This window comes from Gavialis gangeticus, unplaced genomic scaffold (genome assembly GCF_001723915.1).
Source record: "Gavialis gangeticus isolate Ggan-Ray unplaced genomic scaffold, GavGan_comp1, whole genome shotgun sequence".
NCBI classification, from domain to species: Eukaryota; Metazoa; Chordata; order Crocodylia; family Gavialidae; genus Gavialis; species Gavialis gangeticus.
The window spans coordinates 43,484,830-43,498,025 of record NW_017729030.1 but is presented as its reverse complement, the minus strand read 5'-3'; the positions used below and the strand labels follow the sequence as shown (position 1 = coordinate 43,498,025).

The window sequence follows — 13,196 nt, the reverse complement described above, 5'->3', positions numbered from 1 at the left end:
GCAGCCCGGGGCCAGCTCTCCCCGGCGGGCAGCGCAGGTGGGCGCCGCCCGGGGGATGCGGGGCGAGCCCGGCCCCGGCCATGAGGGTCTCGCTGGGCCGGGTTGTGACGCTGCTCTTCCTGAGCGCCGCCTGCTCGCTCACCTGGTACGCCTCCCGCACCGGCACCGGCACCCGAGGTGAGGCAGCTGCGGGGCGGGGGGCAACGGGCACGGCCAACGGCCGGCCGGGGGCAGTCGGGGGTGGGGGCAGGGGTCGGCCCCGGGGCCGGCCAGGCGGGACCCGCCTAGCCAAGGAGCTCCCGCCTGCAAGGGGGACACCACCCGCATGCAGCCGCGCACACACGCACGTACACATGATGTCCCCTCACATACACATGCGCCTGCACACACACGTACCCTCACACACACGTGCACATGCACCCGGACACGCACCCACACAGACACACAATCGTAGACATGCATCTACAGCTGTGCACACGCAGGCAGACGCGGTTCTGTGATGCTTTTTATTAGACCGCCTAAGTATGTCCTTAGACCAGCACAGTGACAACCAACAACCTGTACATACACACACACTTGTTAGTCTGGAAGGTGCAAATTGCCCTGCCAGCTCAGCTGCTGGTGGGGTGGCCAGCCTGCGGCTCTTCAGAAGTTAATGCTTTTCTCCTTGCATTCACCTTCTGTTTGGAAGCTAGTCACCATGTGCTTGTGCAAAGATTCAAGGAGACAATGCGAATTAACTTCTAAAGAGCCACATGTGGCTCTAGAGCCTCAGGTTGGCCACACAGCTGCCTACATGTCTCTTGTGTAGAGTTGTGGTTCTCAACCTTTTTGGTACCAGGACCCATTTGTAGGGACTGGCCGGGTCTGTTTACCCAGTGCCCGTCAATCTGGACCTGCTGCCCCCAGGCCCCCAGTGTGTGGGGCAGGGGGGACCCCCAAGCAGCCCCTCGCGGGCTGCAAGGGAAAAGCCACGGTTTCCCATGTTTTTCTTCTTGAAAGGAAAATCAATCCATTGTTTACAGTTTGTTCACTACCCTTCTGTATATTCTTACAACCCACTTTTGGATCGTGACCCACAGGTTGAGAAACGCTAGTATAGAGTGCACACGCTTGTGGGCTAAAGCTCACAGAGTCTGATGAAGTGAGCTTCAGCCCACAAAAATTTGTGCCGTGTGTGTTTCATATTTATATATAATCTCTCTCTCTCTGGTTAGTCTATAAGTTGCAGAAAGAATAGGAATGGAGTTGGTCTTGTGGTAAAGTTTTTGCTATGCTCCTATTATGATCCTTATTTTCAAAACTAGATCTTAAAATGTCATTGATTAGGTCAGCACCCCTTCTCTGGTTTGTTTCACTTTCTGGTTTTTGTGGCTCCTAACACTGCAAGGGAATGTTTCAGTCAAAAGACAATCATTTAACTGTTTTAAAAAACAATATAAATCTATTACTATGTAACATAGGTAACCTCTACCCTGGATAGGACATCAGATCATGTGCCTTGTGAAGCTGGGATCTTCTGTAAGGCAGCATAGGAAATGTGATAAAACTCCCTTATTTTCCAGGGAGAACTTGGAAAAGTTCTGCCACTGCCTTATAAAGACCTGAAGGCAAATTTGCTATGCCATTGTTTGCATGGGGAAAGGGAAAACAGAATTTCCGATCTCTAACTAAACCACTGGGGAGACCTCCAGAGATGGCTCTGTTTTGTAGATGCAGGTATATTAAAGTCAGATCTAGGAATTAATCATTTCCAGAATGAGCGGAAGAAGCTTGGTTTGACTTCTTACTTGCTTCCCTTTTTCTCTGTTACTTTTATTTATTAATTATGTGTGTTCATTATTTATATTTCAGTAGTGTGTAAAAAGGCCTGTTCGGATCCAGACCCTGTTGTGTCAGGCACCTTACAGATGAGTACAATAAAAACAGTCTTGGCCCTTGAGACTAACCCTTTCTCTGTAACCGTGATACTGTTTTTATTGCAGCTTCTGACACTTAAAAGGAGCTATTATACTGGGGGCAGGTAGAAGTTGAATACAAGTAAAGATACAATTGAGTCTAAGGAACCAAGGTTTAAAAGATTGCAGAAGGGAAATTCGAGTCTGTCCCCTTTTGCAGTTTAAGCCCACAGCATAAGCTTTGTTTTGTTTCTCGCATTTTTTTATGATACCAACTTCTCAGACTTTCATGTTTGTTCCTCCTACTTCCTCACCTTTGTCACCATTGGCATTTTCTTTTTACATTATTTCCCATCTCACATTAAGTGAGAGATGCATCAGTCCCTTTTGCATTAGTAGTTGGAATATATCTGCGTAAGTAGGTAGACTGGGCCTGTTGCTCTTCTTTTTCATCTGCTGGGATTCCTTTGCTAGAATATATTGTAGGTCTTCTCTCCACTGCCTGCCCATAAGATGGTACAGGAGTTACCTCCCCACAGGGATGCTTAGGGTGCTTCACTGGCTCCCCAGTCTTGGCATGAAACAAGCCGGTTGTCTTTCCCTATCATCCTATGTTTACTGTTGAGAGGTCAAGCCTGACCTGTAATCACAGCCTCCATTACCTTGGTGTGTGTGTTCTGAATTTCAGTGAGGTTGTTCTGTGCTTTATCCTGTGCCACTCCTGGTGCTAGGGAGAGGCTTTCCATAAATATCTACACATCTCCCTTATCTTTTCCTTCTCTAAACCTGAACTTAAGCTGTTTGTTGCTGTGATGTCTACAGAAAGGTTTGACAAGTTAGGCAGTTGGTGTGCTTTGACTGCTGTCTGTCACATTGATTAATACTGTTTCGTTGGGCATCCCCACCTGTCTGTATTTGTCTGCTGTCCTCATCTTGTATTTGTATTATAGAGGCTTTTAGGCAATGGCCATCTCTTTGTTTGTTTGGAAAGCATGTAGGACAGCTGGATCTTGGTTCCTGACTAGGCCTTTATTTGTTCTGGTAATAAACACAATAGATAACATTCCTCATAGCTGTTAAGGCTGTCTGTAGACTTGGGGGTTGCCTCCACTGCACTGTTAGCTCAAGGTATGAATCGAGTGTTACTGCTCTCCTGATTCCTATGGACATTCATAAATAAGTAACTCAAGGTAAATGGTGCCGTAAACTCAAGATAGCTGGCCCATCAAGGGACACAATTCAGGAAGCCTAAATACTGTTAATGCTAGAATTCATAAGGCAATGGGTCCTTGTCACTCTGCACTGCTGATACAGCAGGTGAGGACAATTATTTGGGGCGGAGGACCACTTACTGAGGTTTGGCAAGCTATTGAGGGCCACATGACAGGGAGCCAGGGGCAGATAAATATTAATTTTCTAAATTTTTTAGGATCCTTGCCAGCCGGATAGAATGGCCTGGCAGGACGGATGCGGCCAGCGGGCCGTATTTTGCCCACCCCTGTAATACAGTCGTTCTATGTAGCTCCACAGTGGTGTTTTATGGTGTCCATGCTAACTCAAGAGTTCTTAAATTGAGTGTAAATAACTGGAGCTAAATCATCACAAAGGATGTCTCTATCATTCATGCCTGGATCATGTTTTCTAGCTTTTGTTTTTCACAATCGTGAGACCTAAAAAAATACTTTTTAAAATGAAGGTGGTGGTTGTCACCAACCTCTACAAACTTCTCTCACCTGGGCATGGGCCTGTGCTATTTTATACCTTTCAGTTGGCTTAATTGGAAATTATCATATTCAGTTTTTCCATTTTATCTGTAAGTAAAGGTTTCACTAATTTTACTGTGGCAAAAAAGAAAAAATAAAGTGGTTACAAAGGGAACTGATAACCTTCTTACTTCCCATGACTCTGATGTAATTGGCTCAAAAGTCTGTGGTAACAAAACTGCTCCTTACACATCCTCAAAAGTGTTGTGCCCACAGGCTCCTATTAGTAAGTAAGCAGATTACCCAGTATAGCAATGCTTATTATGGTTGCTTACCCAAGTTACATCTTTTCATGCGATTGGGCCCCTGAAAGTGCTCTATGGTTGTTCTGTGATGCACATGTATGGCTGCAGAGTGTTTTTAAAATGGCTGTTTGCACGAAAAATTAACCCTCCCCAAATGAAGTATTAGATTAAGATGGCTTTAGAGCTCTTTAGGGAACTTGTGTTCCCTAGGGTTAATTTTTATGTGTTGTGGGCTGGGTTGATGCACCCTATGCCCGCCCCTGGGGCTTTCATGGGGGGGGGGAGGGTGTACCACTGAGCTGCCAGCTGGGGTTTGCTGCCTGGCTGGAGCTCAGGGTAGGGAAGAGAGAATGGAATCCCTCCCCTGCCTCGTGGGCCTGGCTTAGCTCCCCCCAGCCCCCCAGTACCCTAGCTGGGGTAACTAGGGGGACCATGAGGCAGGGGAGGGCTCCGTTTCACCCACCTCCCCCCTGTCCCAGCTTCAGCCAGGCAAGAAACCCCAGCTGGCAGCTCCCTGGGGGGGGGGGACAGAGCTGGGGAAAGGGTTGACTCAGCAGGCCCCTTGGAGGTTTCTGGACCACCCCTGCCTGCTGGCCAGGGCTGGTGCAAGCAGGCTCCAGTCCCTCCAGCCCTGACCCCACAGGCAAAAGTCTGTTGGTTTGGATGGGGGCTCTAACTCATAGCACTGTGTATAAAGCACAATGAGTTGACAGCATGGCCAAGGTATGTCTGTCAGCACCCTGTATGACATGCTAAACTAATTTTGTTCTAAGCCTTTTCAGTCCCAACCCAACCCCAGAGTAAAACGTGTCAAAAAACATGCATGCTGAGGGTGAAAAAAAGATGATGATGTTATTGGGACTACTAACAAAATTCCCCATTGTTATGCAATCAGTGTTGATTCTACCTCTTAATTCACCACTAGCCCCAACTAAAAGAAGCTGCTGTTATATAATTATGCCTGTAGAGATTTAAAGACAAAGAAAATAATCTGTTAATTATAGTGATACTTATTTACATTGCAATATGCTCATAATGGTTTAATTAGGGTCGTCAACAGAAAAAGTTCCATCTTAATCCATAACTCTCACAGAAATGAAGATAGGGAGAGAAAAAAGATGAAGGAAGTAATAGCCAGTGCATTGTGAACTCAAACCCTCATTTATTGTGCATAGCCAAGCTTTCAGCTGTAACTTTTGGCTGGGTACAGATGTCACACCTATTTTGCTTTAGATGAACAGAAGGTGCTGTAAAGCTGCAACAGAACAAAGGTTCAGGGCTCTCAGAGCACTTTAAAAATGGTGGATCACACTCTAAATTTACCCTCCTTGGATATGGTACTAGGTTAAAGTGCTTTCCGTTACAGTGCTTTTTTAAACAACTGTGTCGCATCCATCGCAAGTTAAACTCGGTTGCATGCTGCTGCTGTCCCAGACAGTGTGGCGCAGGGCTACCCTCTAGCTTCGAGAAGAGCTCACTTACTTACGAGCACTAGGCTGGCCTCTTGAACCCAGCCCTGCCTCTTCCATTTGGCAGCTGTGAGCCACTGCCTGCGGGGAAGAGGGAGGGCAGAGGAGATCTCTCTCCCCACAGCTGCCCAGGCCCTGTGTCATGCCACAGTTAGGACACAGAGTCCAGACCCCTTTCCCCCACTGTTCCCAACCCCATTGCAGGCAGGCTACAGTGAATGTTGGAGTCTGGGCTGCTGCAGGGATACAGAGCCCAGACTCCTTTCCCTTGTGGGGGAGAGGGATCTGGGCAGTGTCCCCATGGCATGCTGCTGCCTGGCTGTGAGGGAAGAGGGTCAGGTGTCTCTTTCCCTGCCCCACCCCACCCCAGTTGTCCCCCAGTGTTGTCATCTAGTAGGGAGGAGGGCCATTCTGGCAGCCTCCTGGGAGGCATGCGAGAGTGCTTCCAGCAAGCAGTGTGGGCAGCCTCCCCCCAACCCCCTGCTCACCAAACAGTATTTTTCCCCACCCCGCTCACCAAACAGCGAACGTCTGTTTGGTTCGTTTGCGCTCTAAGTAAAGTGTGGTAGAGCTCTTCCCCCTGAGGCTTTTTAAATGTCTGAATTTAGCTTTTCTTTCTTATCATGGATGGTGTTGAGTGCTTTTGACCATATCAATTATTAAACAGGTTCATACCATTACAATAATGGTAGATCAGGCTTCAAGCCTTGCCTTCAAATAAGTGGGACCTTGGGGTCCTATTCTACCCTAAGGTCCCACTGAAGTCAAATGACAGTCTGACCACGTGAAGGCAGCAGCATGAGCAGCCTTAGGTTTTTCCTGTTTTGTCTTCCTTCTTTGCAATCACACTTGTGGTGTTTCAATACTGTGATCTGACCCTAATTTAATTTTGAAAGCTGAAATTACATAAAGGCAACCTGAGATCTTATCAACTTGGATTTTCTCTTTTTTGTATGCAACCCTCTCTAACAAGGGATAATTTTGCTCTCTGTTACCCTGCTCTTAGTTTTTGTTTCTGGTTCAGAGTTCTTCCATCAGAGGTATGTTTGCAGACAGTGGAAAATATCACAGCCCTGCCAGTAAAAGGCAGCCTCTGTGTTTTGGAGGGCCACAGGAAAGTCCATCTGCCACCAGAATTGTTCACACTAGGGAGCCTGGTTGCCTTAGTGCTCCCTGTGTAGTTAAAACAGCAGCAGCCCCTCTAATATAGACATAGCCCTAAAATTATGGCACCTTCAGAACTGGGGAACCCTGCCTTTGATGGATGTACATAAATTTAACAGATAGGCTCTGAGCTTAAATTTTAATAGAGTTGTTGATTAGCCTGTGGAAAAGGCAGAATTTCTGTTTTGTGAAGGATTTCAAAAGTTGGCTTAATATTGCATTGTAATAAAAACAGAAGTCTTTTAAATTATTTGCAAAAAAAAATACATTGGATCAACTGAAATGTTCTTTTCTGATCAAATTGATTCAGTTTCAATAACCACTTCAAGCTTCACTCTCTTGTATTTGCAACTCCCCACTGCATTGACACCTCCACCATCCCTTTACCTCTCACTGCCAATTCCCAGTGCTGCTGATTCTCGCTAGCGACCAATTCAGCAGCAAGAGAAGTGATGAGGGAGTATGGGGCAGAAGCAGGTGGTGCTTCAGAAAAACTGTTCAGGGGTAGAACTGTTCATGTTCAAATACTGCTCCCCCACCACAAAATTATTGCTAATATCCCTGCTCTGTGGGTCAGATTCAGCTCAGGCTATTGGTTGCCAACTCCTGTGCTAGGCAGTGTACACAAGAAAATGTTACTGCTTCCAAGAGATTGCAGTCAAATTATAAGTTAAAACAGCAGATAGACACAGTCGGGGGAGTAACAGGAACATCTGACAAAAATACTGGTCAGCATGTTTCACAGTGATCTCTGTCCACCTGCTGCCTAAGTAATCATTGACAGGATGTCTACAAAGCTTGGTATTTGAGAGTTTTGGCAAAGGACTCAAAAAAGACGATGAGGTAACTTTGTGGATATTTAGAAGGAATCCTTGTGAGAAAAAGCATGAACGTCCTTCCTGATCATTTTATTAAGCATTTATTGAAGCTAGCACCATGATTTGAACAGAGGAGAGATGCATTTCATAAAGATTAGGATAAGAGAGAAGGTGGAACATGGCTAGGCCTTGAAGAACCTTGGAAGTGAAGGCAAAACAATTTGACCTACTATTTCTATTCTTCATAATGAGCATATGACTTGTCCTTTTTCCTAGAAGTAAGTCCACTGAGTTTCAGGTAAGGGTAGCAGGTTTATACCTTTCCATATTGATTTACAGTGTAGATTTTGCAGAATGTTGTGCTTGAGTGAACTGATACTAAGCTTCGGTAGGAAGTCGGGGGTGGGGGGAAGAAGTCAAAATGTGATGTTACAAGAATATAAATATGAAGATAAGTAAATGTATATTGTGCCTCAGAAAAGAGTGAAATAAAGATTTGAAAGTTTCCTTTGCAAAAACAATCTGAGAAATGTCCAGGTATAATTGGTGTAGCACAATTTTATATAAGTATACTTACAATTTTGCACACAGGGTTGTTGGGGGGGGGGCATTATTTCTTAGTTTTACAAGGAATTTTTCTGATTTTTTTTCAGGCTTTTTACATATTTTCATGTAATAAGAAATCCAGTTTCTGACGATCAGCAAAAGCTTGTGGGTGAAGTAATATTTTGTAGCCCAAACAGTTGATTACTGGCAAACAGGAAAAGGAAGTCAAGAAACCTCTTCACAGCTATCTCACATGGTGTTTTAGCAATCAAAGCCTTGATCGCAACTTGAGTTGCATTTGCTGGTTTTAATGGAACTCTCTGCAGGTGTAGAGAGTCATCTGCCCATGCAGACCTAATTATGATCTCTTGCCCAGATATCATAACTGATAGTGGCAAAATTTCTTAACATGTTCTCTTTTGATCAAATAAAATTTAATTCTGATTTCATGGAACTATAAGAAAATTGGCAGCACTTTCTGCCTATCTAGCCCAGGCCTGTAAGCAACCAGTCCCGCAGTATCTCTCAGCGCACTTCAGTGGAAACGGAGGCATTCAACAAGTCACAGGGTGCCCTTGGCCCATTGTGTTATGATTTAGGAGTGTATACTTTTACATATAACACATAGGTACCCAAAGTGGGTTTTTTAATGGAGTCTTTCAGAAGTAAAGCTAAGAGCAGTGAATGTCCTAAATTAAGTACCAATATTTGCACCCACAGCTACTGAAACTCTGTAGCCGTGCATACTTCTAAATGTGTAACTAAAGGATATGTCAACGCAACACAATGCAGTGCCTTGTAGAAACACCCACGCCAGCACTAAGCTGAGCTGTGATGTTTACACAGCACAGTATTGAGATGTGCAGTGATATTAGTGTGGATCTCAGAAGCTGTCTGGTTATGTCAGTGTGCCCCTTTGCCTGGGCTAACTAGCTGGATGGAGCAGTATGCTAACTCAGAGATTGTGCTTCTTCCCCTAGAGCAGGCTCAGTTATCCTTGTGTATTGGTGCACTGTGTAGCATTAACTTGTCCACATAGTACCGTCTACAGCAGGGGTGGACAAAATATAGCCCAGGCACCCTGACCTCCCTGGCTGCTGCTGCCGGAAGTGGGGGCTGCACGCCATGGGAGCAAAAGTCTCCCCTACACAGCCAAACCCCATGCCCCACCATACACACACAATATAAAAGGGTGCCACTTTATTTTTGAGTTGTTATGCAATTCCTTCTATATATAGTACACAATCACAAGTCATGACAAATATTTTTTGGAATAAAATTAAAATACAGTAGGTATTTTACTTCTAGTGTATGATTTGTTTTTTTTCTGGTTCTAAGATGGCAACCCCACTTGGGTCCCCAAAGAAGTATTTGGGTGGGGCAGGGGGCAGCAAGGGGAGAGACTTTTGGTGGCAAAGGTCAGGGGCTAGGGGGCAGGACTTCTGGTCCCAATGTGGTGACCAGGGGCGGGGCAGCTGTCAAGGGGTGGGGCTACCTATACTGCCCCTGAGAGCTTGCCAAAGCTTGTTAAGCAGCCCTCCACCCAAAATTGCCCACCCCGGTCTATAGGGCTGATTCCAGTTAAATTAATTTATTTTTTATTTTATGTTCAGAATGAGCAGAACTGGGCCATAAATTCTATAATTAAACTGGCTGCTGTAGTTCATCAAAGAAAGCAGAGACAAGCAGTACCCTGCCTCCTAGTGTTTTCTGCACAGCGCATGGTCTTTGTCATAATACCCATACTTACAGGAGTAAAATGACTGCTCCCTTCATGCATTCATGATGATTCATCATGCATTCCCCAATAGTACAATTTTGTCTACATATATTTTGGTTGAAAGGCACTTAGTTATAGGTGACAGGCAAGAATTTGTGTGGGATATCTTTTATTGAACTGCATGAGTGGCATAGAGGTAGACAAGCTTTCAGGTGTGACGGTGCCTTTCCTCAGATCTCACTTAGTTATAGGGACTTTTCAGTGTATGATTTGTTGCTTCTGTGTGTAGAATAGGTGGGAGTGACATTTGCAATTTTCACCGGAAATGAGCAATAACTATTTAGTTTTCCTAGTTTAATTGAATTAGTTAAATGTTCTATTTAATTAATAAACACTGTAAAACAAAAAAGAACTTGATTTTTCTACTCAACTAACAAAACTTGGACAAACATCTGAGTCGCATAGTGATTTCTTCCTGTTCTGATTATTTGACTATGTAATCAGATAACGTGTCACTTTCAGCACATGTAAGTCTTAGGGAAACAACATTTTAGTTATACTTCTAATGTGGGAGCAGATTCAGCCCCTAAATAAAAACTAAGAAATAATTTCCAGGATTCAGAAAACTCTATGACAACTGCCTGTTCTTTTTTTCGTATGTGTTTCTAGTAAATGTAAACAAGATAAACCCATAAACTCGTAAAACACATAACAAAAACTTTGAAAGGGGTTTAGATTAGTTACTAGTTACTTGAAAACAATAAACCACAGAAGTTATTTGCAGAGTATGTGCCTGAATCTTTAGCATGCCACAGCAACCCAAATCTTGTTTCAGTGGCTCAGAATACATGACGCCGTGTAACCTGTTCACTATTAATGTATTTTCAGAAATTAAAACAATTGGAGCATGAATGATGCTCATTTTCTTCCAAAAGAAATTTTGAATACATGACTATGCGATGCAAAATAGCTTCTACACAAGAAAACGGTGTATTTTTTGCTGCTAGGGGGTTTTTCCACATCTTTAATTGTCACATCTTGTTGTGTTTTATATCTGATGGAGACTTTCTCTAGTACAGCATGGGTGTTCAACCCCCAGTCTCTGGGCCAAATCTAGCCTACAGAGCCATGGCATCCAGTCCACAAGGTTCCTTACAGTTCTAGAAATTTGGTGGTTGAGAAACAGTGACAATTAATCCTTCCACCCTTCCCTTGCTGCCAAATTCCTAAATTCTGCATGGCTGGATTGTGGCTGAGCCACCCCCCTCCGCTCCCCCTGAGCTGCCCCAGACCATACACCTCCCTCCTGCACAACTGGGTTGGGGCTGGGCTGGGCTGCACCCCCACAACATCTCTCAATCAGGCCCTCCATTGCTCCTGCTCTGCGTGCCAGGTTAGGCCCACTGCCCAGATCCAGCCTGCATACAGATTGGGCACTGCCTATTCGGCCTGTGGGGCAAAAAGTTTGGGCAACACTACTGCATTGTATGCTGTACTTTGCAATTGCAAAGACTCTTTTATGTTGAAACAGGAAACCTTAATGTAATAGAAACTACATATGTATGGAGTCAAATGAAATAAGTCTTCAACTTTCAGAATGAAACTGTTTACTTGGGAAATCAGTATATTTTGTAAAAGAAAATAATTCCATACTGAAAATCAAATCATTATTTTAACTCTTATTCCTGATCCCAATACAAATAAAATACAAGTGGCTGTGAACAATTACAATTAATGAAGACTCAAACTCTCTTAGTTTTCAGTGCAAAATAATGCTATTTTGAAAACCATCTGGGTTTACTTCTAAAGGAGAAGAGAAAACTCTTGCAGTTTGATGGGTTTCTTGAAACTTTATTTACATTACCAGTGTTGTTGGTATTTCCGTTTTTTATGTGGAAACATTCTCAGTATTCCAGAATGTTTCCTTCAAAAATGATACAAACAATTAATGGGCATTACAGACATTAAAACAGTTTACAAATTGACATGTAAAAATCTTAGGGAAGAAGTGGATGAAAGATTATGGAAATGGAATCATTCAATTTTCAGTTCTTTTCCTGCTCTTTTCAGTTGTGGAGTTGCAAGATACTCATGCTCTGAATTAACACTACTTAGAAAGCTAAGCCATTTCTACACAGGGACACTCAGAAAGAAAAAGGTAAGGCAAGTCTGCTAAAGGTGTTAAATCAATGCACAAATGTTAAAGAATGTTAAGCCCTGTGTAGCTACTTCTGTTCAAGAGTTAAAATACTTTTAGACTGCTGTAATTTAATTCAGTTTAGAGGCCACGTGATTTCTAAATAAAAGCATCCATACAGGGGTTAGCATTCTTCAGCTCACTGACTCTAGTGCATTCAACTTTACCTTCCATAGTATCCCCACAGCTTTTATAGCATTGATATCAGTCATGCAGTCTCAGCCAGGCATTAAGCCAGAACTGGTCATGGTTTTAGCATCTCTAAAGAAGTCTAAGAAGAACATTGTTTTGGACAATTCCAAAAGTCCTACTATAATATGACCTGCTATATAGTACTACTATATTATGTCTGTACGTTTCCAAAGAGTATAAGAGATTGATTTCAAAAGAATGGGAGAAAAGTTTAAGAATTATTATGTAAAAATATAACCTACTCTGAATACAAGTAAAACTTAGCTTCACGACTCAAATGTTGCAGCCACAGCTGTGGAACCTAAAAATGCAAAGAAGAGACTCAACTGCCATTTATATACATTTTCAAAAATATGCCTTTGAAAACACAAACAGGTGTAAACTGTTCAGATGGATTACAAGTTTGTCACCAAGGCCCCAAGTGCATCCTTGATTCTGGCAGGCAAGGTTCTTTAATTAGACCAACTGAGTCCTTTGCCTGGCTTCTAGGCAATGTGACCTCTTCCAAGTTGCAATGCCAGGGCTGCTATTTTGCAAACAATCTTTCATCAAACATTTCTAATCTATTCTTGATAATGAAAAATGTCAAACTGTTTTTCATTGAGGTAGGATGAACAGTGATAAAAACTACTTGCCCTTTTCTTCCAAGTCTTGCTTCTCTTGCTAATGAGATTGAGAGTTGTGGATCAAAAAGCCTTGTAGAGTATCTCATTAACAAATCAGCTCAAAGGGCAACTTGCTAACGGACTCTTGAAAGTGCCTCTTGTATTTCTTCTTGATCAGGAAAAAAAGGAGCTCTGATATGGGGCTTTTGAAGGTGAATTTGTACCGTGTGTGTTTAAGTGTAATTTAAAATGTATTTTATTCCACTATTGAAAATAAGCAATATAGCATGATGTCTATCTTGTAAATGTTAAAACAAGTCTCTGAACAAGTGTGCCAAAGCTCCCCAGGACACAGAGCGGCTCTGTCATACCTCTGAGGCTCACTGGGGCAAGGAATAGTTCTTGAGACCTTGTAATTTATTTTGTCAGAATTTTAAATCCTGTACCTGATCCTGCAAGCCTTTTTTGTGTGGGTATCCTATGTGAGTACATAAAATTATGATATTCTGCTCTAAACCTGACATCAGAGTATCCTTGAGTTGAATCTAACACGGTGAGTCAAGCTGAGACTGTAGTCAG

At 43.3% G+C, this 13,196-nt stretch overlaps 1 protein-coding gene across 1 annotated transcript in view; it reads left to right on the top strand.

Annotated features, from left to right (window-relative positions):
- Positions 1–6: 6 nt before the first annotated feature.
- Positions 7–13,196, top strand: part of MGAT4D (MGAT4 family member D) — a 97,073-nt gene continuing 83,883 nt past the window's right edge. The window contains exon 1 of the mRNA XM_019522118.1: positions 7–177. Within this exon, the coding sequence (XP_019377663.1) occupies positions 81–177 (97 nt within the window). The 5' untranslated portion in view covers positions 7–80. The remainder of the gene's footprint in view (positions 178–13,196) is intronic.